At 41.8% G+C, this 25,931-nt stretch overlaps 1 protein-coding gene across 1 annotated transcript in view; it reads left to right on the forward strand.

The window, feature by feature from the left end:
• Positions 1-24,577, forward strand: part of MTNR1A (melatonin receptor 1A) — a 75,015-nt gene extending 50,438 nt beyond the window's left edge. The window contains exon 2 of the mRNA XM_053402395.1: positions 23,517-24,577. Coding sequence (XP_053258370.1) covers positions 23,517-24,385 — 869 coding nt within the window. The 3' untranslated portion in view covers positions 24,386-24,577. The remainder of the gene's footprint in view (positions 1-23,516) is intronic.
• Positions 24,578-25,931: the final 1,354 nt, after the last annotated feature.

Raw genomic sequence — 25,931 nt, forward strand, 5'->3', positions numbered from 1 at the left:
TTACTCCATCAACTTTTTTGTTGCACCCATATCATCCCACTTGCCTAATCTCTGACAACATTTCCCAAAGAAATGACATTGCCTCTTTGAGCTTTCACAGTGCGTGACAGCTGCAGGACTTAAACCCTTGGTACGTGTGTGCACTTAATATTCCAAGTATTGTGCTGAGCTTAAAGAGATGAGATTCTTGCTCCTGGTTCACCTTTCCTTCATGATGGGATAACTAGTCAGTGCATCATCTTTACCCGTTTTGGCAGAATGTGTAGTTCTGTAAAGAATCACAGTAACCTATGAATGACCCATAGTGCCTCAAACATTCCCAACTGGTTGTTGTTGTTGTTGTGACATGGATTGATATCCCAGAATAGCAATCTAAATCATATAGATCTTATCACATGCATAAATAAATCTTTAAAATTACACATGCAAACTTAAACACATATAACTCATATATGTGTTTCATTAGTAATGAAGTCTATAATTCATTAGTAATGAAGTCTGAGTTGGTTTTCTAGTATCAGAGAAGCACAAAACAACTTAAATAAAATTTATTGCATGCTTAAACACCTTAAACAAAACATATTCTAGTAACATACTCAATACAACTCCACCTTAAGTACAAATAAGAGCAGCAATATTAATAAGAAGGGAAGGCTGAGTAATCAAGGTCCATCCACCGCAGGAAACAAAAGGAGAGAGTTGGCAGATCTTTCTCTAAAGCATAATATTCCAGCAAGTGTCAAGTATGCATAGTATTTGGCAGTTTTCAGAAAGCAGGAGTTCCATGTCCCATTTCCCACCACAGGGAAAACTGTCTGCTGGTGAGGTACAGTCAATAAAGTCACTTGAGTGTTGTTGTTCTATCTACCATTTGGATTAGATGTCAAAAGTGGGAAGGAAAACAAAAAAATCCTCTGAAGAAGAACCTTTGAGATAAACATGCTCAGGACTTATAACAGCACAGCCTCACTTTCTCATATATATGCACCACACTGTAATGTTGTTTAGGTCATCAGTGCTATTTATTGTATATTGATATTTTGGATTAGTATATATGTATAGTTTCTTAAATTATTACTTATTACACCACATCATATTTTATAAACATTTTTGCCTTCTTTGTTCATGTGGTTTGGTTCGTGGTTAATTAAGATGTGTTTTTTTATTTTCTGGAAAAACAGAGTGCAAAATGTTTCTTGGTGTAATAGTCCTCTCTACACCCACACACATACTTGCAATTTGGAAGATGACTGCAATTAGCCAGTTTGTTCTAACAAGCAATGCAAAAGGAAGTGGATTTTATGAGAGCCTCTGTCCCATTCAGTCAAAGAATATTTTTGTCACTTCAGTATGCCTTAACAGCTGCTTATGCCTTAATGTTATATTGGAATCTCTGCAATCTATTGTTTAGCCTGTTTTAAAAAGGAAACCTGGCATATTGTTTTGAGAAGTTGAGATAGTGATTCATGCAATGGTTTCATGTCCAGAGCGGAAAAAGCCAACAAATCACTATGGTATTCCCTCCTCAATATACACCTGGGCAGGAGGTAGTTTGTTATTTCTCTCACACATCACCATTAATTCTGATTCTTAAGATCCAGTGTGGTGTAATGGTTAAGAGCGATAGACTCGTAATCTGGTGAACCGGGTTTGCGTCCCCGCTCCTCCACATTCAGCTGCTGAATGACTTTGGGCTAGTCACACTTCTTTGAAGTCTCTCAGCCCCACTCACCTCACAGAGTGTTTGTTGTGGGGGAGGAAGGGAAAGGAGATTGTTAGCCGCTTTGAAACGCCCTAGGGTAGTGATAAAGTGGGATATCAAATCCAAACTCCTCCTCCTCTTTCTCCTCCTCCTCCTCCTCCTCCCCCTCTTCTTCTTCTTCTTCTTCTTCTTCTTCTTCTTCTTCTTCTTCTTCCGGATGCTCATTTGCATTCTGTTCCCACCCAAAATGTGAACGGTTTTATTTCTCATATTACAGCTCAAATATCTCTGATGCACAGTGTACTTCTCAGTGCTAACCTTAGCCAGGTCCATAGAGCAAACTCCCTAAAAGGACTCACTTATATAGAAACATTGAAGGATGCCTAATATCAAAGCAGCCCATTGGTTCATCTAGCTCAGCATTGTTGACAGTGACTTGCGGCAGCGTGCTGAGATTTCAGACCAGAGTCTTTTCCCAGACCTACGTGGAGATGTCAGGGACTGAACCTGACATCTCCCACCGAGCAACATCCCTTCCTTCTTCACCCATATGAGCCTCCTTGTAAACATCTTCAGCTTTAATGTTTCGCATCCATCAGAGATGTGGACAGTGACACAGGACAGCACTTTCTTGGCAGTAGCATCTAGGTTGTGGAACCTCCTTTCTTTGTGAACTCCATGCTATGGGCCTTCTAATGCTCTTAAAGACCTTTGGTTTTGAATGATTTGTCGCTGCTCTGCCTTATTGTTGTATTTGTTGTTGGAGGCTGTTTTCCTGATTCTTTGCTATATTTTACACCTATTTTGCTTTGTTCAGATTTTAGACTTCATCTGTTTTTATCTTGCGTTTCACTTTGAAGGTCTCCGGGTAGAGAATCAGCCTAAAATGTATATAAGCAAACAAATACCTGCAACATGAGTATTCACCAGTGTTTTTTTCCTTAAGTGTTTTCAGTCTAAGCTAGGCTTGTCACTTAAGTATGACAAAAAAAGAAAAAGAAAAAGAAAAAGGAGGACGATACAGAAGCTGAGGGCTAGCTCAGTCAGTAAAGCAAGAGACTTTTAATCTCAGGGTTGGGCATTTGAGCCACATGTTGGGTGAAAGATTAGGTGATCCTCGTGGTCCCTTCCAACTCTACAATTCTATGAGTCTATGAAAGTGTGTATCTAAATCAAATTGGCATAATTCTATGTTGGAAGCCGTGGAAGCCCTGTTGGACGCTCAGCTTCCAAAATAACGTTCGAAAACAGGAACAGTCACTTCCAGGTTTCGATCGTTCAGGAACCAAAATGTTCGATAACTAGGGTGTTTGAAAACCAAGGTACGACTGTACCTTGTTCACCCTTCTTAAGGTTTTCATCTTCAAACTGACCTTGATAGCTCCTCAAAAGGAGGACTGAAGACTGACAACCCTTCTCATAGTGAACTATCCTCTGTAAAGTAGGACACTTGGGCATCCCAGATGAAGCTTTGAGATCCATGTGATTTGTCCCTTCCAGAGACCAATACTTGCAATTATCCAACTCTACACATCCAAGTGCTGTTTCTATCCTCTGCTTAACCTGTTTAGGTTCTCTATAGCCTAATCTTTTGTGAAGAAAAAGCTGGTAATTTTGAGCCCTTATTCTGAATCAGCTAGCTGAATTGAGTTGATTTAATATTTGAATCCAACTTTTCCAACAACAAATATTGAGCTCAATAGCATAACAAACCCAAACAAAACATTGCAATCACTATAACCCAAACCTGTTGTAGTTCTTGGCAGCACAGCCTGCAAAAGCAGCAACTTTATATCTTTTAGGTTTTATTTTTTATGTCACAGTCATAGAACCAGTCCAGTTCCTGCTCCTAAGACCTACTGAATGGACTGGCCTTCATGCATTGTTCCTGGAAATGCTGCCAACTACTATGTGGACGCGGGTGGCGCTGTGGGTAAAAGCCTCAGCTCCTAGGGCTTGCCGATCGAAAGGTCGGCGGTTCGAATCCCCGCGGCGGGGTGCACTCCCGCTGCTCAGTCCCAGCGCCTGCCAACCCAGCAGTTCGAAAGCACCCCCGGGTGCAAGTAGATAAATAGGGACCACTTACCAGCGGGAAGGTAAACGGCGTTCCGTGTGCTGCGCTGGCTAGCCAGATGCAGCTTGTCACGCTGGCCACGTGACCTGGAAGTGTCTGCGGACAGCGCTGGCCCCCGGCCTCTTGAGTGAGATGGGCGCACAACCCCAGAGTCTGTCAAGACTGGCCCTTACGGGCAGGGGTACCTTTACCTTTACTACTATGTGGAACCTGTTTTAGATTTGCATATCCTTAGGGATTGCTCTTTGAAATAAGTATTAAATCTTCACTGGTAACAAACATATTTACCAACAATGCAAACAAAGGAAAACCAGCATAAAAAGAGCATTGAAAGTTCCCGCCTCAGACAAATTGCTTTTGTCTTCCAAATGGAAATAGATGACTAGAATAAGCTACTGCAACATTCTCCATGTTCTTTAAAAGCAACAAACTATCAAATAGCAAAGACATGGTGAATTATCATTAAAATAATTTTAAAAAGCAGAGAACCACTGCATATTATGGCAACTGTGTCAAATCTACATTAAAGTGCTCCACAACTATTATCACGTGATGATGAGACTCCATTGTGGTGGCTCAATATGCAGTTGAGGCAATTTTCTCTATGCCACCACATAATTTTTAAGACTCTATGTGGTACATGGCGTGTATAGGCTTAAAAATTTGGTGGTGGCACACTAAGCGTCCATATGATGGCCTAACATGTGCACTGTTAAGAAGCTGGTGTTTTACACAAAGAGATATATGGAAAAAAACATTGTCCACTTACATCAGGGCTGGGAAATGCATGGCCCTTCTTGTTGAATTCCAACTTTCATCCGCCCAAGTCAACATGGCCAATGACCAGAGTTGTTCTCCAGCAACATATAAAGTGCCACAGATTCCACAACCCTGATTTACATGGAGGAGACTGTCTTCCTAACCTAGAAGGCCACTTAAGCTGCTGCTGGAGAAATGTCTGATATAATTCTGGATGGTTTCCTTTTCCTGAATCTTTATCGAGGAAGAATCTCATTGCCCCTCTGCTGTTATAAAGATGTTTAAAGATAAAATATTCTTGCAGCCCTGAGGCTATTACTGTGGAGGAGTCAAAGAGTGTTTGTTGAACTGAAGAAAAATAAAAGTACCTAGGAGACTAGCTGTCCATAAATCTTCTCCCCATTACCATCATATCAGATAGATGCCGACAAGAAATGCATTTATCAAATAATATTTGATGCCACATTGTTGTTATTATGTGCCCTTGGGTTACCTCCAGCACATTTAAAGTGGCTAAATGTCATAATAATGCACTCACTGAGGTGAAACTCGCAGGGAGCATTATCTTATCCAGTTGTTTTCCATTTGATATCTTATGACCTGTGTTGTTTGAAGAGAAAATTGAGAGCACTAGGGCTCCAAAAGAGAAAACCCTCAGCAATGGATTCTGTGCTGAAGGAAATTGGAGGGTGTATATGTATGTTTGTGGAGTCCAATGGCCTTGATGGATGCCACAAAAAGGGCCTGGAGAAAAAACAACCACATCCTGTGTCCTTGAAATTACCTGTAAATGCAGTGGTGTATTTTAAAATGCTCCTGCTTGTCATGACAACCTCCATAGCCATGTGCCAGAGAGCAGGCCAGCAGTGAATCACACCATTCAAATTTGGAGTTAGCTCTTTCATCAGCACACTTAATGAGCACAGCAGCTCATCCATGGTAGGCCTTTCCCCATGAATGAGTTGCTGATGCTGAAAGTCCTCACCTCCCCACAGCCATCTAAGTCCCCTCCTCTCCAGGGCTTTTCCCAAGCAATTGGAGACTACACCTGGTGAAGCCTGTCACTGCTCCACCCATTTCAGCCCTCTTCTGGTTCTGGGAGATGGGGGGAAGGGGAGCATGTCACAACAGGAGGAGGAGACACCCATGACTCTTTACTTACTCATCTCTGTCTCTTGGCCCCCTCCTCCCACTCTCCTGCTTCAGCTTCTGCCTCTAATTCTGGAGCTTTTTTCTGCCTCAGACTCTCCCAGAAAAAACTCACAGCTCTGGCCTAGCTACTTTCCCCACCTCAGCAGCTGCCACTTGAGGCAACTGCCTCACTCTGCCTCATGATAGGGCTGGACCTGGATCCTAGTGCTCAGTCTTATAGACCTGTTGCCTCAGCAGAGACAATTGGATCATTAGCCTACATTTTAAAAATCCAATTCTATAATTGAACATTGATTCCAACACTTATATAAATCATAGTTAAAACTTCACAGTGAAACTCTAGGCATGTCTACTCAGAAGTAAGTTCCATTGAGTTTAACAGGGCTTCCTCCTAGGTATGTGTGATTACAGCCTCAGGAAAATTAAAAATGAGATTGTAAGTGACATGTTGCGGATATAATGTCTCTGAGATGTATTTTACTTGCTTCCTTGTTTATGAACCTCTCTGACATTTTGCTATCCCATTTTTAAATGATCTTCTGTCAGTGAGCTGTTCTTGCTTGATTGTAGGCACATCACCCCGTAGAACACCAGCCAGTTCACTGATTCATATCCATTATCAGGTGTCTTGTATGTGCAAATGAGCTATTAAACAAAGCAAGCCAGAATGGGGAGTTGGTTCAACAGAGCTAAGCTGACAGCAATACTGTAAATCTCACAGAAACACACCAGACATTAAGGGATGGATACAAGAACTCCTATAATTGGCAGCTCACTAAGGTAAAGGTAAAGGTACCCCTGCCCGTACGGGCCAGTCTTGACAGACTCTAGGGTTGTGCGCCCATCTCACTTAAGAGGCCGGGGGCCAGCGCTGTCCGGAGACACTTCCGGGTCACGTGGCCAGCATGACAAGCTGCATCTGACGAGCCAGAGCTGCACACGGAAACACCGTTTACCTTCCCGCTAGTAAGCGGTCCCTATTTATCTACTTGCACCCGGGAGTGCTTTCGAACTGCTAGGTTGGCAGGCGCTGGGACCGAACAACAGGAGCGCACCCCGCCGCGGGGATTCGAACTGCCGACCTTTTGATCAGCAAGCCCCGGGGCTCCCCGGGGCTAAGATCCAAGATGTAACTGAACGACTGCAAGGAATCATAAAACCCACTGACAAATACCCCTTCCTCTTGGTTCATGTGGGAACCAATGACACTGCAAGCAATAGCCTCCAGAAGATCAAAAGAGATTACGAGGCTCTGGGCAGGAAATTGAAGCAATTAAATGCACAAATTGTCATCTCATCTGTCCTCCCAGTTGAACGACGTGGCCCAGGGAGAGAGGGAAAAATAGTGGAAGTGAACAACTGGCTTCGCAAATGGTGTAAACAGGAACGGTTTGGATTCTTAGATCACGGAATGCAGTTTCTTGAAGATGGACTTCTGGCAAGCGATGGGCTGCACCTCACAACGGTTGGTAGGAATGTTTTTGCAAAAAATCTCAGAAACCTCATCAGGAGGGCTTTAAACTGACTAATGTGGGGGAGGGAGACAGTGCTCCTGAAGGTAGGAGTCTATCAATTGATGAAGATGATCATCCAAATGTCATAGACCGAATGGAGCAAACAGCACGCAGACCTAGTGGTGGGAGGAAAAAATCCTTAAATAAGAGACACGGGGGAATGATTAATGGACTTCAATGTCTGTACACTAATGCGCAAAGTATGGGAAATAAACAAGATGAGCTTGAGCTCTTGGTACAGCAAACTAAATATGACATAATAGGCATCACTGAAACCTGGTGGGATAAGTCCCACGATTGGAATGTAATAATGGAGGGATACAATCTATTTCAGAGAAACAGACCAGACAAGAAAGGAGGAGGAGTGGCGTTATATGTCAGGGATGTGTATACCTGTGAAGAGATCCAAGATTTAGAACCTCAAAGCCAAAGTGAGAGCATTTGGGTCAAAATTAAGGGAGAGAAGAATAACAGTGACCTCATTGTGGGAGTTTACTATAGATCCCCAAGCCAAACGGAGGACATAGATGATGCCTTCCTGGAACAGATGGCCAAGCATGCAAAAGGAAGGGAGATAGTAGTAATGGGGGACTTCAATTACCCGGATATTTGTTGGATGTCAAACTCAGCCAAGAGCATAAGGTCAAACAGATTCCTCACTGGCCTTGCAGACAACTTCATTGTCCAGAAAGTGGGAGAAGCTACAAGAGGAACAGCCATTTTAGATCTGGTCCTAACCAATGTTGATGACCTGGTTAGTGGGGTAGAAGTGGAAGGATCATTAGGCGCGAGTGATCATGCTCTTCTGAAGTTTACTATACAGCGGAAAGGAGCAGCCAAGCATACTAGGACTCAATTTCTCGACTTTAAGAAAGCCGACTTCATAAAACTTAGGGAAGTGCTGGGTGAGATCCCATGGACAGTAATACTAAAAGGAAAGGGAGTTCATGATGGCTGGGAGTTTGTTAAGAGGGAGATAGTAAAAGCACAACTTCAGGCAATACCAATGAGACGGAAACATGGAAGGTGCCTAAAGAAGCCAGGGTGGCTATCTAAAGAACTTTTAACTGAGTTAAGATTAAAAAAGGATGTGTACAAAAAATGGAAAAGGGGGGAAACCACCAAAGAGGAATTCAAACAAATAGCCAGCACGTGTAGACACAAAGTCAGAAAAGCTAAAGCACAGAATGAACTCAGGCTTGCTAGAGAGGTTAAAAGCAACAAAAAAGGCTTTTATGGGTATGTTCGTAGCAAAAGGAAGAACAAAGAAACAGTGGGGTCACTCAGAGGAGAAGATGGTGAAATGCAAACAGGGGACACAGAAAGGGCTGAACTCCTCAATGCCTTCTTTGCCTTAGTCTTCTCCGATAAAGAAAACAATGCCCGACCTGAAGAATTTGGAGCAAATGATTCAGCAGAGGAAACACAGCCCAGAATAACTAAGGAGATAGTACAAGAATACTTGGCTAGTCTAGATGTATTCAAGTCTCCAGGGCCAGATGAACTGCATCCAAGAGTATTAAAAGAACTGGCAGATGTGATTTCAGAACCACTGGCAGTCATCTTTGAGAATTCCTGGAGAACAGGCGAAGTCCCGGCAGACTGGAGGAGGGCAAATGTTGTCCCTATTTTCAAAAAGGGGAAAAGAGAGGACCCAAATAATTACCGCCCAGTCAGTCTGACATCAATACCAGGGAAGATTCTGGAGCAGATCATTAAGCAAACAGTCTGTGAGCACCTGGAAAGGAATGCTGTGATCACCAATAGTCAGCATGGATTTCTGAAAAATAAGTCATGTCAGACTAACCTGATCTCGTTTTTTGACAGAATTACAAGCCTGGTAGATGAAGGGAACGCAGTGGATGTAGCCTACCTTGATTTCAGCAAGGCATTTGACAAGGTGCCCCATGATATTCTTGTAAAGAAGCTGGTAAAATGCGGTCTTGACTATGCTACCACTCAGTGGATTTGTAACTGGCTGACTGACCGAACCCAAAGGGTGCTCATCAATGGTTCCTCTTCATCCTGGAGAAGAGTGACTAGTGGGGTGCCACAGGGTTCTGTCTTGGGCCCGGTCTTATTCAACATCTTTATCAACGACTTGGATGATGGACTCAAGGGCATCCTGATCAAATTTGCAGATGACACCAAACTGGGAGGGGTGGCTAACACCCCAGAGGACAGGAACACACTTCAAAACGACCTTGACAGATTAGAGAACTGGGCCAAAACAAACAAGATGAATTTTAACAGGGAGAAATGTAAAGTATTGCACTTGGGCAAAAAAAATGAGAGGCACAAATACAAGATGGGTGACACCTGGCTTGAGAGCACTACATGTGAAAAGGATCTAGGAGTCTTGGTTGACCACAAACTTGACATGAGCCAACAGTGTGACGCGGCAGCTAAAAAAGCCAATGCAATTCTGGGCTGCATCAATAGGAGTATAGCATCTAGATCAAGGGAAGTAATAGTGCCACTGTATTCTGCTCTGGTCAGACCTCACCTGGAGTACTGTGTCCAGTTCTGGGCACCACAGTTCAAGAAGGACATTGACAAACTGGAACGTGTCCAGAGGAGGGCAACCAAAATGGTCAAAGGCCTGGAAACGATGCCTTATGAGGAACGGCTAAGGGAGCTGGGCATGTTTAGCCTGGAGAAGAGGAGGTTAAGGGGTGATATGATAGCCATGTTCAAATATATAAAAGGATGTCACATAGAGGAGGGAGAAAGGTTGTTTTCTGCTGCTCCAGAGAAGCGGACACGGAGCAATGGATCCAAACTACAAGAAAGAAGATTCCACCTAAACATTAGGAAGAACTTCCTGACAGTAAGAGCTGTTCGACAGTGGAATTTGCTGCCAAGGAGTGTGGTGGAGTCTCCTTCTTTGGAGGTCTTTAAGCAGAGGCTTGACAACCATATGTCAGGAGTGCTCTGATGGTGTTTCCTGCTTGGCAGGGGGTTGGACTCGATGGCCCTTGTGGTCTCTTCCAACTCTATGATTCTATGATTCTATGATTCTATGATTCTAAGCCCTAGGCGCTGAGGCTTTTACCCACAGCGCCACCCGCGTCCCTCACTAACAGGCCCTATTTAACACACCGCAAAGGGAAAATAAATTTCAGAAAATCTAGAAAAGAACTGTTTGAGGAATCATACCCACTGCTCAATTCATCACCCTGAATGTGGTATCATTACCATTCAGAAGACATCTTAAGGCAGCCCTGTTCAGGGAAGTTTTTAACGTGTGATATTTTACTGTATTTTTGGTTTTTATGGAAGCCGCCCAGAGTGGCTGGGGAGGCCCAGCCAGATGGGCGGGGTATAAATAATAAATTATTATTATTATTTTCTCGGTGACTGTTTCTTTGTTGTATTTCAGCTATTTTCATACTCTGTATGTGCATTGCTATTTTTTATTCTATTTTGGTTTATTTAATTATTTATTATTAAAGGGAGGCAGCATCTTTGGTTGGCGGAGGCAAGAAGGGAAACTTTTGGAAGTTAAAATAAAGTGTGAAAATTTGTTTTTGTTTTTTTTTTATAAATTTTTTTATTGCTTTTTTCCAGAATCTAAATCCATCATCAATAACACAACAAAAGCAGTTTTACAGAAAGAAAAAGAAATTAAACAAGAAAAAATTCATTTTTCGAAGTCTTTTTTTTTTTTTTTCATCATCCACTGGACTTCCCCATCTCCTCCATCCCTGCATTCTTTATAATAAATATAAACAGCAAATTAATACCTTGTTTCCTGTGTTTTTGTATTTTCATCTAATTATTCACTCTGAGATTAAAACTTTTCTCAATCATTAACTTTGTTTCTATCAACTCCGAATTTCAATACTGAAGCATATTTACCTCAAACCTTAGCAAATTTTTAACATTCATATATCTTATAATGTTTTTGTAAATAGTCCTTAAATTTTTTCCAATCCTCTTCCGCAGCCTCTTCTCCCAGGTCTCGGATTCTGCCAGTCATTTCGGCTAGTTGCATATAGTCCATCAGTTGTGTGTGCCATTCTTCCAGTGTGGGTAGCTCCTGTGCCTTCCAGTATTTAGCTATGAGAATTCTTGCTGCAGTCGTTGCATATAAAAAGAAGGTTCTGTCTTTCTTAGGTATCCTCTGGCCCACAATGCCCAAGAGGAAGGCCTCTGGTTTCTTCTGAAAGGTATACTTAAATACCTTTTTCAACTCGTTATAAATCATTTCCCAGAAGGCCTTCACCCTCGGGCATGTCCACCAGAGGTGGTAAAAAGTTCCTTCAGCCTCCTTACATTTCCAACATTTATTATCAGACAAATGGTATATCTTTGCAAGTTTGACTGGGGTCATGTACCACCTGTACATCATTTTCATAATATTTTCCTTTAAGGCACTACATGCCGTAAATTTCATACCGGTGGTCCATAACCTTTCCCAGTCCTCAAACATAATGTTGTATCCAATATCTTGTGCCCATTTTATCATGGCTGATTTGACTGTCTCATCTTGAGTATTCCATTTAAGCAGCAAGTTGTACATTCTTGAAAGCACTTTCGTCTTAGGTTCAAGTAATTCTAGTTCTAATTTTGATTTTTCCACCTGGAAACCAATTTTTTTATCTTTTTTAAAGATCTCTAAAATTTGGGCATAGTGAAACCAGTCTCGCACCTTCCCTTTCAATTTTTCAAAGCTCTGCAACCTCCAAGTGTCACCCACTCTTTCTATTATTTCACAGTATTTTGCCCAGCCACCCCCCATATTAAGTATTTTTGTGGCTTTAGCCTCCATCGGTGATAACCACCTCGGAGTCTTGTTTTCAAATAAGTCCTTGTATTTAGTCCAGACAGAAAACAGAGATTTCCTTACAATATGGTTTTTAAACAACTTATGAGACTTTACCTTGTCGTACCACAAATATGCATGCCACCCAAAAGCATTGTTGAACCCTTCCAGATCTAGGACATCAGTGTTTTCTAGCAAAAACCAATCTTTCAGCCAGCAGAGGGATGCAGCTTCATAATACAACCTTAAGTCCGGCAGGGCAAAACCCCCTCTTTCCTTTGCATCTGTTAATATTTTAAATTTTATTCGGGGCTTTTTGCCCTGCCAGACAAACTTCATAATGTCCCTCTGCCACTTTCCAAAACATTCCACTCTGTCCACGATCTGTAGGGTCTGGAACAGAAACAGCATTTTTGGCAATACATTCATCTTTACTGCTACAATTCTTCCCAACAAGGAAAGTTTCAATCTTGACCAGATTTCTAGATCCTTTTTAATTTCAGACCAACATTTTTCATAATTATCTTTAAACAGATTCAAATTTTTCCCAGTCAAGTTGACCCCCAGGTATTTCACTTTATTAACAACGTTTAGTTCTGTTTCCTTCTGAAACCCATCTATTTCTAAAGGTGTCAAGTTTTTTGCCAAAACCTTAGTTTTTTGTTTGTTTAACTTGAATCCCGCCACCCGACCAAACTCAGAAATTAATTCCAATACTCTTTTTGTGCTGGACACCGGCTCCTGTAATGTCAAAACCAAGTCATCTGCAAAGGCCTTCAGTTTATATTGTTTTCCTCCGACCTGTATTCCTTCCACCTGCTGATCCTTCCTGATCAAATTTAGCAAAACCTCAAGGACAGAAATAAATAGCAAGGGTGATAGGGGGCACCCCTGTCGTGTTCCTTTTTCAATTTTAAACTCTTCTGTCACCACATTGTTTACTATCAATTTAGCCTTTTGTTCTGAATATATTGCATCTATGCCATTTTGGAACGCCCTTCCCACTCCCATCCCTTCCAAATTCTTCTTCATAAATTTCCAAGATATATTGTCAAAGGCCTTCTCCGCGTCTATAAATATCAAAACTGCTTTTGTATTCAAATTTGTCTGTAGAAGTTCCAGAACGTCAACAATGTTCCTAGTATTATCTGACAAATGCCTGCCAGGGAGAAAGCCTGCTTGGTCTTTATGAATAACTCCATTTAAGACTTTTTTCAATCTATTTGCCAAAATGTCAGCAAAAATCTTGTAATCCACGTTTAGGAGTGAGATGGGACGGTAGTTCTTAAGTTGAGTCTTTTCAGATTCCAATTTTGGTATCAAAGTGATGAATGCCTCTTTCCACGATTCTGGTGCCCCCTTCCCTTCCATAATTTGATTACATACCTCCATCAATGGCTGAGTCAGGTATTCCTTCAATATCTTATAGTATTTGGAGGTAAGTCCATCTGGGCCCGGGGATTTGCCTAGTTGCATGTTCTGAATGGCATTTTCGATTTCCTGTTGGGTTATTTTATAATTCAGGTCAGTTTGTTTGTCTTGTGTTAGTTTTTGTAGGCCATAGCTTTTTAAAAATTTATTTATTTCAGTCTCCACTTGGGGTCCTTGGGAAAACAATTTTTTAAAATATCTCTGGAAACACTTTCTAATTTCCTCTGGTTTCTGAATACATTCTCCTTCAACCTCTAGATTGGTAACAAAGTTCAGTTTTTGTCTCTTTTTCAGCTGCCATGATAGCAGCTTCCCACATTTATTTGCCGATTCAAATGATCTTTGTTTCATCTGTTTGATTTTCCATTCAACTTCTTGATTTATCAGTTTTGCATATTGTGCTTGATGGAATTTTATTTCTCTCAAAACTTCTTTTGATTTTGGATTTAGTCTCAACTTTTTCTCTCCGTCTTTTATCCTTTCCAAGATCTTGTCCTTTTTACCGTTCCAGAGTTTTTTCTTAATAGAATTCTGCTGTATCAGAAACCCTCTCATAACAGCTTTGCTTGCGTCCCAGATTGTTTTTTTTTCCACCGAAGTGTTCAAATTTAGTTCAAAGTAGTCTTTCATCGTCTTTTGGGCCTTCTTCACTATCTCCTGGTCTCTAAACAATGCATCATTCATTCTCCATCTGAAGGATCCAGCTGGTGTAAGTCTCAAGTCCATTTTCAAGGGGTTATGGTCGGAGCAAGTTTTAGGGCAGATCTCTACTTTTTTGGTCTTGGGTGCCAGTCCTCTAGATATCCAGATTTGGTCGATTCTTGTCCAGGATAGGTGGGCCTCAGAAAAGAATGTTCCCTCTCTACCTAGGGGGTTCTTTGTCCTCCAGATATCAATCAAGTCCATATTGTCTGTGAGTTCAAAAAAAGTCTTTGGTAGTCTGCCATCTTTAGTCACATTTTGATTTTGTGACTTATCCATGTGTGTGGAGACAACCCCATTCATATCTCCCATCAGAATGATGTTATTATAGTCCATATGGTCCAGCATTGTCTCATGCAGCTTCCCATAAAATTCAGATTTCCCCTCATTTGGTGCATAAATTCCAATTATCAAAAATTTTTCTCCTTGTGATTGTATTTCGATCGCCAAAATTCTTCCTTGTTCATCTTTGAACACAAATTTTGGTGCTAGGCTCTCCTTTGCATATATCACGACTCCCCTTTTCTTTTCTTTAGCTGATGAAATAAATTCTTGGCCTAGTCGCTTGTTTATTAGCACTCTTCTGTGGAGCCTAGTCACATGGGTTTCCTGGAGACAAATGACGTCTAGTTGTTCTTTCCTCAAAATGTGAAAAATCCTTTTCCTTTTTTCAGGGGAATTTGCCCCATGGATATTCCAACTAAAAAGCTGCAGAGACATCCTGGATCAGCTTGTTAGCCGATGGGGTTGTCTCCCTTCTCGTCTATGTCTGGAGGTGGATCTTTTGTACCAGGCGTGGGGGGTGGCCAGGTACCTGCTGTCCCTTTTCGAAGGTCCTCCCCGTGATCGTTTAGGAATTTTTCTTGCTCTTCTGCTGTTCTGATTCTCACCTTCTTCCCTTTCAAATTAAAAGATAATCCTTGGGGGAATTCCCACCTGTAAGGGATTGTGTTGTTTCTTAATAATCTTGCCAGATCCTTGTATGTAGTTCTTAAGTCCAACAATTGTTTTGGTATGTCTCTGAAGATTTCTGCTGTCTTTCCCTGTATCACCAATGGGTTTTTAAAATGTAGGCCAAGTATGTTGTCTTTTTCTTGCTTGTATCTCAATATGATCAAGCAATCCCTTGGTTTATCTTTCTTGGCCACTCTTCCCAATCTAAAAGCGGTGACGATTTTGAAATCTTTCTCTTCTGCCAAACCCCAGAACTTGGATATTTCTGCAGTCAAAAAGCCAGCCAAATCTTCCTTTTCTAGTTCTGGAATATTTCTAATCCTAAGATTACTTTCCCGGTTTTTCAGCTCCGCCATAGACAGATAGGCCTGTTGTTCAGTGACCTGTCTACTCAGTGGTCTTACTTCCCCTCTTAATTCCTCAATCCTTTTTTTGTTTTGGTCTGCTTTCGTGTTTGCGTCCTCAGCTAATTTTCGGTTCTCTGATATAGTCTTTTCAAAATTTCCTATCGCCTGTGTGTTTTGAGCAACTTGGTCTGTCAACTTATTAATCGTTGCTGTAACCTGGTCAAATTTAGCCGCTTGTTCATCAGCTTTCTTATTTAATGCTGCCAGTTGATCCAATATTTCTTTAGAAATAGGGTCTAATCCTCCTGCAGCCATATCCTCCAAAACTGGCTGTTTAAATTGTCCTTCTTGCAGACCTGTCACAATTGGAACAGATGATCTACGTGGCTGCACAGGCAAAGTTGATTGCAATAGTTCAGTTTGTTTTGCTTTCTTGGCAGCCCTTGTTTTTCCTGCCACACTCATTCCACAACTGTCTAGGTTTCAAGGTCAAATTGTAAATCCCATGGGAAAAGCAATCATCCAGGCAAAAAGATTTCCAAAACAACCAGCAGTTCTCAGAGGTTTATATTTCCACAATCCAGCAGGGGGAGCTCCCCAAAAGTTTCCACCATTTAATTCCCAAATATGGTAAAATCCAAAATAAGGGGGGGAAACCCTCTAAATTCACTTTAAACTGCAGATGATAAAGGTTCTTTGCGAAGGTGTGAACAACAGTTCCTTTTTTGTAACTGCAAAGTAGCCCAATGTAACTTTATGTCTCTATACACAGTTGCCACAGTCTGATGTTACTTTGTATCCAGGCAGCCCGTGAGCTGGGGCTTATAACTTTATAATCCACAAAATATAGAGAGGTATAGCACAGTCTCACAATCAAATCCAAACTTGCAGGGTAAGTTCCAACTTCTTTTAAACTCCTTTCAACGCTTCCGCTTTAAAAAAACTTTGCTCAGTACTTTAAACAGGGACGGAAGACTGACTTCCTTTTTAGCGTCTCCCGCTTTCAGCCGAAATTCACCAATTTGATGTCCAAATAAAGCCTCAAATTTCTTACTCACGAGTTTGTTGTTTCCAATCAAATGTTCAAAGAAGAAAGGTCAGCGCTCATCAGCAGCAGCCGCGCGGCTTCGCTTCCGCGGAAAGAGCGATGGATTCACAGCACCGCTACCCCCTCCACGTTCCGGAGCCCCTTACGGGGTCCCTTCTGCGTATCCGAGGTCGCTCCTGGTGCCCGCCGAATCCCACGGCCACGGGCTCACTCTACCCGTGGTTTTCCTAAACGGGTCGTCGCTGTGCCGCAGCGCACGACCCTTTTCCGCGGAGCCCCTCTTCAACAACTGAAGAGGACCGCCATTGCTGTTTCGCGCCGCCTCCGGAAGTCCCAAAATAAAGTGTGAAAATTTGGAATATAACTAATGATGAATGAAAAAAAACAGAAGCAAACAGTATAGACACAAGTTGTGTTATCACTTCGCATACCAAACCTTTCAACTGAGTCACTTCACATGTTTAGCTTGTGAGGAATCTACTGGTACACATGCGAAGCACCTGCATCTCAACTAGCACAGCAACAGCATGGAAGTTCACACAACCTCTTCCATGCATAGAAGGGACCTGTGGAGAGGGCCATGTGGCTGTGTGGACATGTGTTTAGCCCAGTCCTCGGCTGTGTTCTGATGCTATGCTTTCATAAGTTCTGCACATTTAATATACATGAGGAGTTATATGTGCATATAGAGTTCCTCCACTTGACCCTGGCCCAGTCAGGGTCTGTTGTCATACAGAGCAGCTGTATGCTCATACATTGGTATGCACAATTCTTCTCAGTGTGTATCCAACTCATGCACATCGAGGGAGCATTGCTGCAGTTGTGACAGTGGCAGAGAGGGAGACCTGTGACTGTCTCTTTCTCTGTGTAGAGAGAGGTTGTGAAGCACTTTAGAATATCTATTGTGCAGTTGTTGTTTTTAATAGAGAAGCAGCTCCTACATTTATAACTAATTTTAAACAGCTTGGAAGATACGAATGCAGCCTTTAGGAAGCAAGTTGTACCTGGCCACACTGCCCTTGGGCTTAGATGGTGTGATGAGTTATGTTCAAATGATGTGTATTTCAAACAAAACATAACAAAATGCATTACCAGTCAATAGTATCAGGTGGAACTTTGGAACTATTGTCCCACGTGTCACAATTACTTACAGATTTCAATTACATAAGAAGTTCAGACCTAGATTGTCTTCAATTTATACACAGAGTTAATTATCCCATATTTTTTCCTGTTGGTGCATTCTTTCTATTTTTAGCTCCTTAAGTGGAGAATTTCCTTGTTGTTTTTCTGCTTTGTTAGATCTTCTTAAATAATAAAGCAGGTCTGGAGACTCTACATGTGTATCTAAAAAAAAGAATGGTGAACTTAAAGCGAAGGTTCAGAGGGAGAACAACTGTGTTCTTACTGAATATTTAAAATGAAAGTATCTTTAGCTGTCTATATATAGCCCTTCGGTTTATGTTCAAAGGCATTCTCCCCCTTGCATTTTTCTACTTGTATTTATTTTGAGAGACAAACTGGCTGATCCTGCTTTGCTTATTGAAGCAGGGGCAATGAAATTCATGGTTTGCTGCACACAGCCTTAACTAAAGGTGCACAGTGTATTTTGTGGCCACCATCAGCTCAGAGTTGGGGTGACTTCTATAGTCATTGACTCCATTGCCGTACTGCACTTACCATCAATAGGTTTCTCCTAAAGTTTAGCCAGAATTCACCCCCATGTAACTTTAACCCTTTAGATTTAATCTTGCTTTTCATGGTTGCAGAGAATAAATCTTTGCCCTCTTGGATGTGACAGCCCTTGCACATGTCCCGTATCCAGGCTATGCATATCCAGTTCCATCAACGTTTTCTGGTAAGACAAATTTTCCATACCACTGACCACCGTATATAGAAAGCATTTTCAGAGCACTACGGACAGCAGTTTCTAATACAAGAAACTAGAGAGGTGTACAGATCATGCTAGCAACTATTGTTGTTATTAATAACAATCACAAGAACAATTAATATAGGCATTCGCACAGGCACGGTTGACTACTATCATGCATAATGATAGTAGTACTCTACTTCACAAAATCCACATGAAAATGTGTCAGGATAGAATTAGTCAAATACTGATGCAGAACTGTGATTGCCTGGGAATGGGTCTGTCTATTCCTGGTAGGGGGCTGGAAAGAGGGGTGCTTGGCAAGCAAATCTCTCCTTGCTAAGCAATAGTAAAGGTAAAGGGAACCCTGACCATTAGGTCCAGTCGTGACCGTCTGTGGGGTTGCAGCACTCATCTCACTTTATTGGCCGAGGGAGCCGGTGTACAGCTTTCGGGTCATGTGGCCAGCATGACTAAGCTGCTTCTGGCAAACCATAGCAGTGCATGGAAACGCCATTTACCTTCCCGCTGGAGCGGTACCTATTTATCTACTTGCACTTTGACGTGCTTTCGAACTGCTAGGTTGGCAGGAGCAGGGACCGAGCAACGGGAGCTCACCCCATCACAGGGATTCAAACCGCCTACCTTTTGATCGGCAAGTCCTAGGCTCTGTGGTTTAACCCACAGCTCCACCTGCAATGCAGGCTATTTTTCTCCAAGTTACAGAAGCAGTGAGTCTAGGATAGCCTAGTAACATCACTGAGGCAAAACCAATGCCATGATTTAGCTGATGGAAACCATTTTTTCATGGCTAGGAATGGTGGTAGTGGTTTTTGTCTGGGTAGTTCCAATGCTTACACAAGGGGGTTGTTCCAGTGCTTACCTGATCTCTCAAGTCTTTCCTCTCCACTGTATAGAGAATTGCCTTGTTATATTGTGTGTGGATTATGGCTTTGTTTGAGTTGTGTTTAATAGGAATGATGATACAGTTAGCAGAATCACTTAATTAAAGCAAATGGACCCCAGAGAGGAATTCTGGCAACATTTCACAGAGCAAACTAAACAAAACAGTATTTGACTTGAAGAGAAAGAAACAGAGGGGTTTAGTCTTTTAGGGGCAGGCCTTGTTGAGAACTGGGTTAGAATCAACTAAATAGTCAGAGTAAAGCTCCCAGACACATACACAAGCACTCACGGCTACCTCACTAAGAATCATGCTACCTCCCTGGTTGCTAAGAAACACCTCCACCCCACCTCCTTTTGACCAGTTTGCTCACTGACAACCAGATTAACCCTTAAGCTGCAAACTGAATGATCCCTGAAGTTCCACTTCCAACAGATACATCAGTTATAAGATTTTTTGATATTTATGCAGTATCATCAAATGTACAGAATGCATTATTCAGTTATGCAAACAAGCACTGGCCTTACCCCTTGAGGGGTTACAAACTAAAACTGTCACTGAGGAAGAGAGCGAGGGAGGAATGCTGAAGATAATAATGTGAATGTGAGGAAATGCACCTTGTGCGCCTTGACTTAGAACAATATGTTCACCTTGACTTAGAATAATATCAGATTTGTCCAATGGGAAATGGAAATATACTGCTCTTGAGTACTGGAACAATTGTACATTGAAACAGCAACCTTTTGAGAGTTCTTTAGGCTTTCCTATAAAGAAGTATTCACAAAGTAGGAGAAGTTTCAATGGAATAAAGGAAGGCTCTCAGCTTTTTCCAGTTCTCAAGCTGGGCATGGAGAACCTCTGTGCATACATTTAGTAGTGCACAAGATTTATTCACAAGCACTGTTGAATGCATGTAGGCGAGAACAGAATTGCAAGTGCATACTCTTCCAGGGATTCCAAAGCATGCCATGTTTTGTAAACTTGTCTATTGCAGAATATCTACTATCTATCTTTATCTTTTGCTGTGAGTGGGGAAACACCTGAAGGAGTGTTTTTGTTGGACAAATGGCAGAAAAATAAAGCTATAATGTACTCTTCTTACTCAGCCTAACTGTGATCTTAAAGTGTGGTGTGTATTATCTACCACATATTTTAGAAAGTTGTCTGTTTGCCTTGCATTTGGGTACCTTAAGATATCATAACCACATTTTTCATGGTGGATCTTGAGAACAAGGAGCAAGTTGTCCTCTATGGTTGGATGTAAGAAGGCAGACTGAACCTTTCACAACTTCACTGATTTAAGCTGCTTATTTCAAAACTGCACTGATTTCTTTGGTTTTTAGAATTCCTGAGCAATATAGATATGAGGATGGTGTGTGTGTGTGTGTGTGTGTGTGTGTGTGTGAACATCACATGTTTTAAGCCGTACTGAGAACAAACACAATGTTGACTTCTTAGCATTGGATGCCTCCATATTAGTACAAAAATGAAAATCTACACAGCTGTGAAATTCTCAACACACTTCCAAAATGATTAGCTAAGATAAACTGAGAAAGACAAGAAACTATTCATCTTAAATATCATAACAGATTAAAGTTTACACAGCACACAGTACTTCAAATATCTGCCAGACTGCAATTACATTGTGCTGTTCGTCAGTGATTATTGAAGATATTGATATGAGTGGTAATATATTGCCAGCAGTTCCTGGCATCTGAAGCCTTCACAAGGCACCAGAGAATTCAAAATGCATTTTAGCCCATAGTTTCTTCCAAACCTAACATTCTGGACCTTATTCAACTTAAGATGCAATATATTTTTCCCTAGGAAGAATGGAGGTCAACACTTTGCAAAATTACAAGAGTCTTTGTAGGAAAATGATCAGACGTGTGGCTTTGATTTAACTCATGTTTATAAAGTTTTCCCATAATTAGACTTGCATAATCAACTTCCTTTCCAACCCTAATATTTACTCCCAACAGCACACTAAATAAATCCTCAGCAAAGTCTCTAAAACCCAACACCTGCATGATTGTGCAGCATCTAATCCCTTTTTACTCAAGGGGACTCAAGGGGATCATCCTTTGCTCAAGACTGGTCTTTTATCAAATGGCACTCCCTGTAATCTGTTCACAATCCCAGTCTAACGTTTCAAAAAGAGAAGGAAGGGAATATCTTCAACGTGTACCAGTATATAAGGGTGGGCTGGGTTGGGGTGTGTGCAATGGGGTGTGTGGGGAGGACTCTTAGGATTCTAGGGATCTTGAATGTTGGGGTATCTCATGAGCAGCCCTTCTGGCCTCATTTTTAGCTTGATGGTCAGGCTTTAGCAGCTAGTCAAGTCTTGTTAGAAGGCTTTTGTCTGGAGCAGTCTGCCCTCAAGGCTATCTGGGTCCCTTCCTACATGCCTGGCAAGTTCCACTGGTACCTTCTGCCAAGCAGTCACTCTGCTGCCCATTAACGTGACCGCTGTACAACCCTCCCAGCTGAGCAACAAAAATAGAGCCTTGTGAAAATTGCTAAATAATGTAACATGTAAGACCTATTTTTAGATGGGGAGATATGTTGGAAGACACGTGCTTGAATGCTTGAGTTTGAAGCCATTCACATTCTCTTGCAAGGCCACCTGCAGCACCAGATTTAATTTGTTAATCAGAAGTCAATCCCACAGGCCCCTGTCACGTAATTAAAATTTAATATGCACATGGAATTTTTGATACAAGTCAGGTTTATATATAGAACCTGGATTCTAAAATAGGCATTCCACATCTGAGGGAGAGGATATCAACTGTAAAATGAATAAAACTTCCCTAGAGTAGGTGTGGAGTTCATACAGTGTTTCCTTATCTCTTCATGGCTGGAGTGCCATTTCAGAGGGTGAGCTTGAAGGCTGGTGCCCTGACCAAGCTCCAGTCATGCAGAGCTGTGTGCAACCAGCTGAGCAAGAGGCTGGCTGGCAATGTGGATACTGGGGGCCTTGCAATTGCTGACATCTCTCTGCATTGCATTGCTTTTCATTGGATGCACACCTGAGAGGGCAGTCCTTTGCATGCTTGCTCAGAAGTAAAGCCCATTATGTTCAGTGGAGCTTACTCCCGGGTTTAGATTGCATTCTGATATAACTAGCTATGCACAGCTATGCACAACTAGTTAGGAATAGCTACTTGCAGCTAGAGATGAATTTTGGTGTGTGATAGAGACTGGCTGGTTGATGAAGAGTGGTGGGAGTTGCCTGTACAAGAGACGCCCCCCCCTCACTTCCCTATGATTTTTCTTCCTCATCCTACTACTGTGGATTTAGACACCAGCATAGAAAACACATCCTGTGAGGAAAGGTCAAAGGTATTGGATATGTTTATCCTGGAGGAGTAAGGAAGACATGATAGCACCCTTCACATGCCTGAAGGGCTGTCAATAGAAGAGGACAAGAACTTGTTTCCTACTGCATCAAAGCGCAGGGCTAGATCTAATGAGCTTAAATAAGGTTGAAGAGTCTTGTTGGTTGTCAGCATAGTTCAGTAATGGGACTAGTTACCTAGAGGGATGGTGTGGGTTCTCCCTTGCTTGGGTGTTTTCAAGCTGAAGTTGGTGCAGAAGCTCTAGAACTGGATTCCTTGCATTGAGCAGTGGGGATGGCTAGATGGCCTACAAGACCGCTTCTAGCAATATGATTCTCTGGTTCTATGAACTTCTTCTATTCTTAGAAATTGAACATCTCAGGCTGGATCTACACATATATCAGAACAGGGTGGTACAAATATTTTATGACTTCAGACCTGTAGTTGTTGGCAGGGCAGAGCAGACAGTGTGCCATAGCTAACCTGACATTGGTTGCCAGTTACCAAGAGGGAGGGAGCAAAGTGGTGGGGAATGTGGTATGGGCATGGTGGCTTCAGACAGCAGCAAAGGTGGTGGTGAGGATTTTTTTAATGTACTTCTTTGTAAAAACAACCACATCCAAAAAGTAAAAGGAAGAAACACCCAATTCCTTGCAAATAGCAAACTAGCACAGCAAGGAGCGAACTATTCCCCCCCCCCCGTGAGTTTATAATATATGGGAACATTCAGAATGATACCCCACCCTCTCACCTGCAGTCCAAAGTGGAACAGCCCACTGTATCCCTTTCAGATTTCAACACCTCGCTTAGCTATGTATGTAGGCAATGTGTTGTTTCTGTCGTGTGCAAAAGCTGTTAGATAGATGTATGAAGTTGGGAGGTCAACTGGAATGTGCTTTGGTTAAAACAAACCCTACCGTTGTTAATTTATCAATTTCTGTATGCTTCATTTTCAGGCAATGTCTTCGTTGTCAGCCTAGCCATCGCTGACCTGGTTGTGGCAATCTACCCATACCCTCTGGTCCTGACATCTATCTTTCACAATGGATGGAACCTGGGATACATCCACTGCCAGATCAGTGGATTTCTTATGGGCCTGAGTGTTATTGGATCCATATTCAACATTACTGGAATTGCAATTAACCGATATTGCTACATCTGCCACAGCCTCAAGTATGACAAGCTGTACAGCGACAAGAACTCTTTGTGCTACGTCATCCTTATTTGGGTCCTAACATTTGTTGCCATTGTGCCCAATCTTTTTGTTGGGTCGCTTCAGTATGATGCCAGGATCTTCTCATGCACCTTCTCCCAGTCGGTGAGCTCAGCGTACACAATAGCTGTTGTGTTTTTCCATTTCATGCTCCCAATAGCCATAGTTACATTTTGCTACTTGAGGATATGGATCCTGGTCATTCAGGTACGGAGGAGAGTTAAACCCGACAACAAACCCAAACTAAAGCCACATGACTTTAGGAACTTTGTCACCATGTTTGTGGTATTTGTACTCTTTGCCGTCTGCTGGGCTCCTTTGAATTTTATAGGCCTTGCAGTGGCTGTCAACCCAGAAACAATAATTCCCCGAATTCCAGAGTGGTTGTTTGTTTCCAGTTACTACATGGCATACTTCAACAGCTGCCTTAATGCTATCATCTATGGACTTTTGAACCAGAATTTTAGACGAGAATACAAACGAATTATTGTGACAATTTGTACAGCAAGAGTTTTCTTCCAGGACAGCTCAAATGATGCAGTCGACAGGATGAAAAGCAAGCCCTCGCCACTGATCACAAACAACAATTTAGTCAAGGTTGACTCGGTGTGAAAAGAGAAACCTTGTTAACTGACAATTTATAGACACTCTGATGCACTCAAATGTCAAATCTGTTAGCCTCATGGTTCAAGCTCTGCAATGAGACACTGGTCCTCTAATGTACAATTGCACTCAGATGAGATTATATGTATAGTATTTTTGAGCCAAAGTAACAGTTTTTAAGGTAAAGTTCCTCCTATTGCACTACATGCTATGTTTCAATACAATGGACATGATCCAGCCAAAGTTAAGCACCTCAGACCCATCAATGCCAGAGGGATAGTTAAGCATGCAATTAATATCTGAAATTATTGGGGCTTATGTATTCTTTTCCTTTGGTTGAGTAATTCCTAGTGATTCGCTGATACACAACTGAAGGCTATTATGGAATTAAAGAGCAAATCGTTGTAAATCTTTTGTTTAATTTAAGTAAGCACTAGAGATGGATTGGAACTAACAAAGATATGTTACTTGGATTTTTAAAAAACAAACAAACAAACCAAGCACCACCCCAATCTTCGTAAACTATAATCTAATGCTGCAAAGCATAAGCATAAGTACATGTAACTAGAAATAATAATTTTTTAAAAGATACAAGGAACTGCTGGTAAATTATCAGAGTATATACATCGCTAAACTACAGGATGACAAGTTGTTGAAAAGAGTTCTGTATGACAGGGAAACTTAATTTGATGGAGGAACAAAGCCTCCAGAACCACTCAGGTGTGTGTATGTGTGTATAATCCGGACAATGAGCACCAAGGATGAAAGGCCTTTCAGCCCCCACCCCCACTGCTGATAAGGAATGATGGTGAGGCAGGCGGGTCACTGAGTCTCACTTCAAAGAAGAAACTGAGGAGCATCTTCTCGGTCATAATATGGCTGTTGCCTGTTCAAATGATCTTTTGAAGTATTGAGATTAGAGAGATGCATACTAAATTGCATTCCTGTGCTATAAAACCTAGAGGACAATCAAAAGACTAAATGAGCGTACGTGGATGAAAAACTAATGTTTTCAATTTAGCATCTTGCAATATTTCCAAACCTAAAAATACTCCTAACAGAAGGGGTAGAATATGAAAGAGAGTGCTGTTGCCCTTGCGTCCTGGTTGCAGGTGTCACAGAGGGATCTGGTTGGCCACTGTGAATACAGGATGCTGGGCTAAATGGGTCTTTGGTTCAGATCCAGCAAGGCTTTTCTTGTGTTCTTAGGACTTGCCTCTTCCTTTCATCAATGAACCTCTCTTTTATCAAAGTGCCAGAAACTGGCAATAATCTGTTAGCGTACCTCGATGTTCCATATAGCACCTGTCGTTATCAGCCTGGAGGGAAACAGAAATTTCTGGGAAAGCATAAACCTGTGATCATCATCATTTGTAATTTGCATGGCAAAATAACCAAACAAAAATGACTCCTAAGAAACTAGTGGGAGCTTTTCTTGCAATGCAAACTGCAGGCAGAAGGACCTTGATCCAGATACAGACAGCAGTGGGCAAGAAAGGGTTAAATTGCATGCTATGGTCTGGATTGGGGCCTCCATGCTGACAAGTGGTGTATT

This window comes from Podarcis raffonei, chromosome 9 (genome assembly GCF_027172205.1).
Source record: "Podarcis raffonei isolate rPodRaf1 chromosome 9, rPodRaf1.pri, whole genome shotgun sequence".
Taxonomy (NCBI): Eukaryota; Metazoa; Chordata; class Lepidosauria; order Squamata; family Lacertidae; genus Podarcis; species Podarcis raffonei.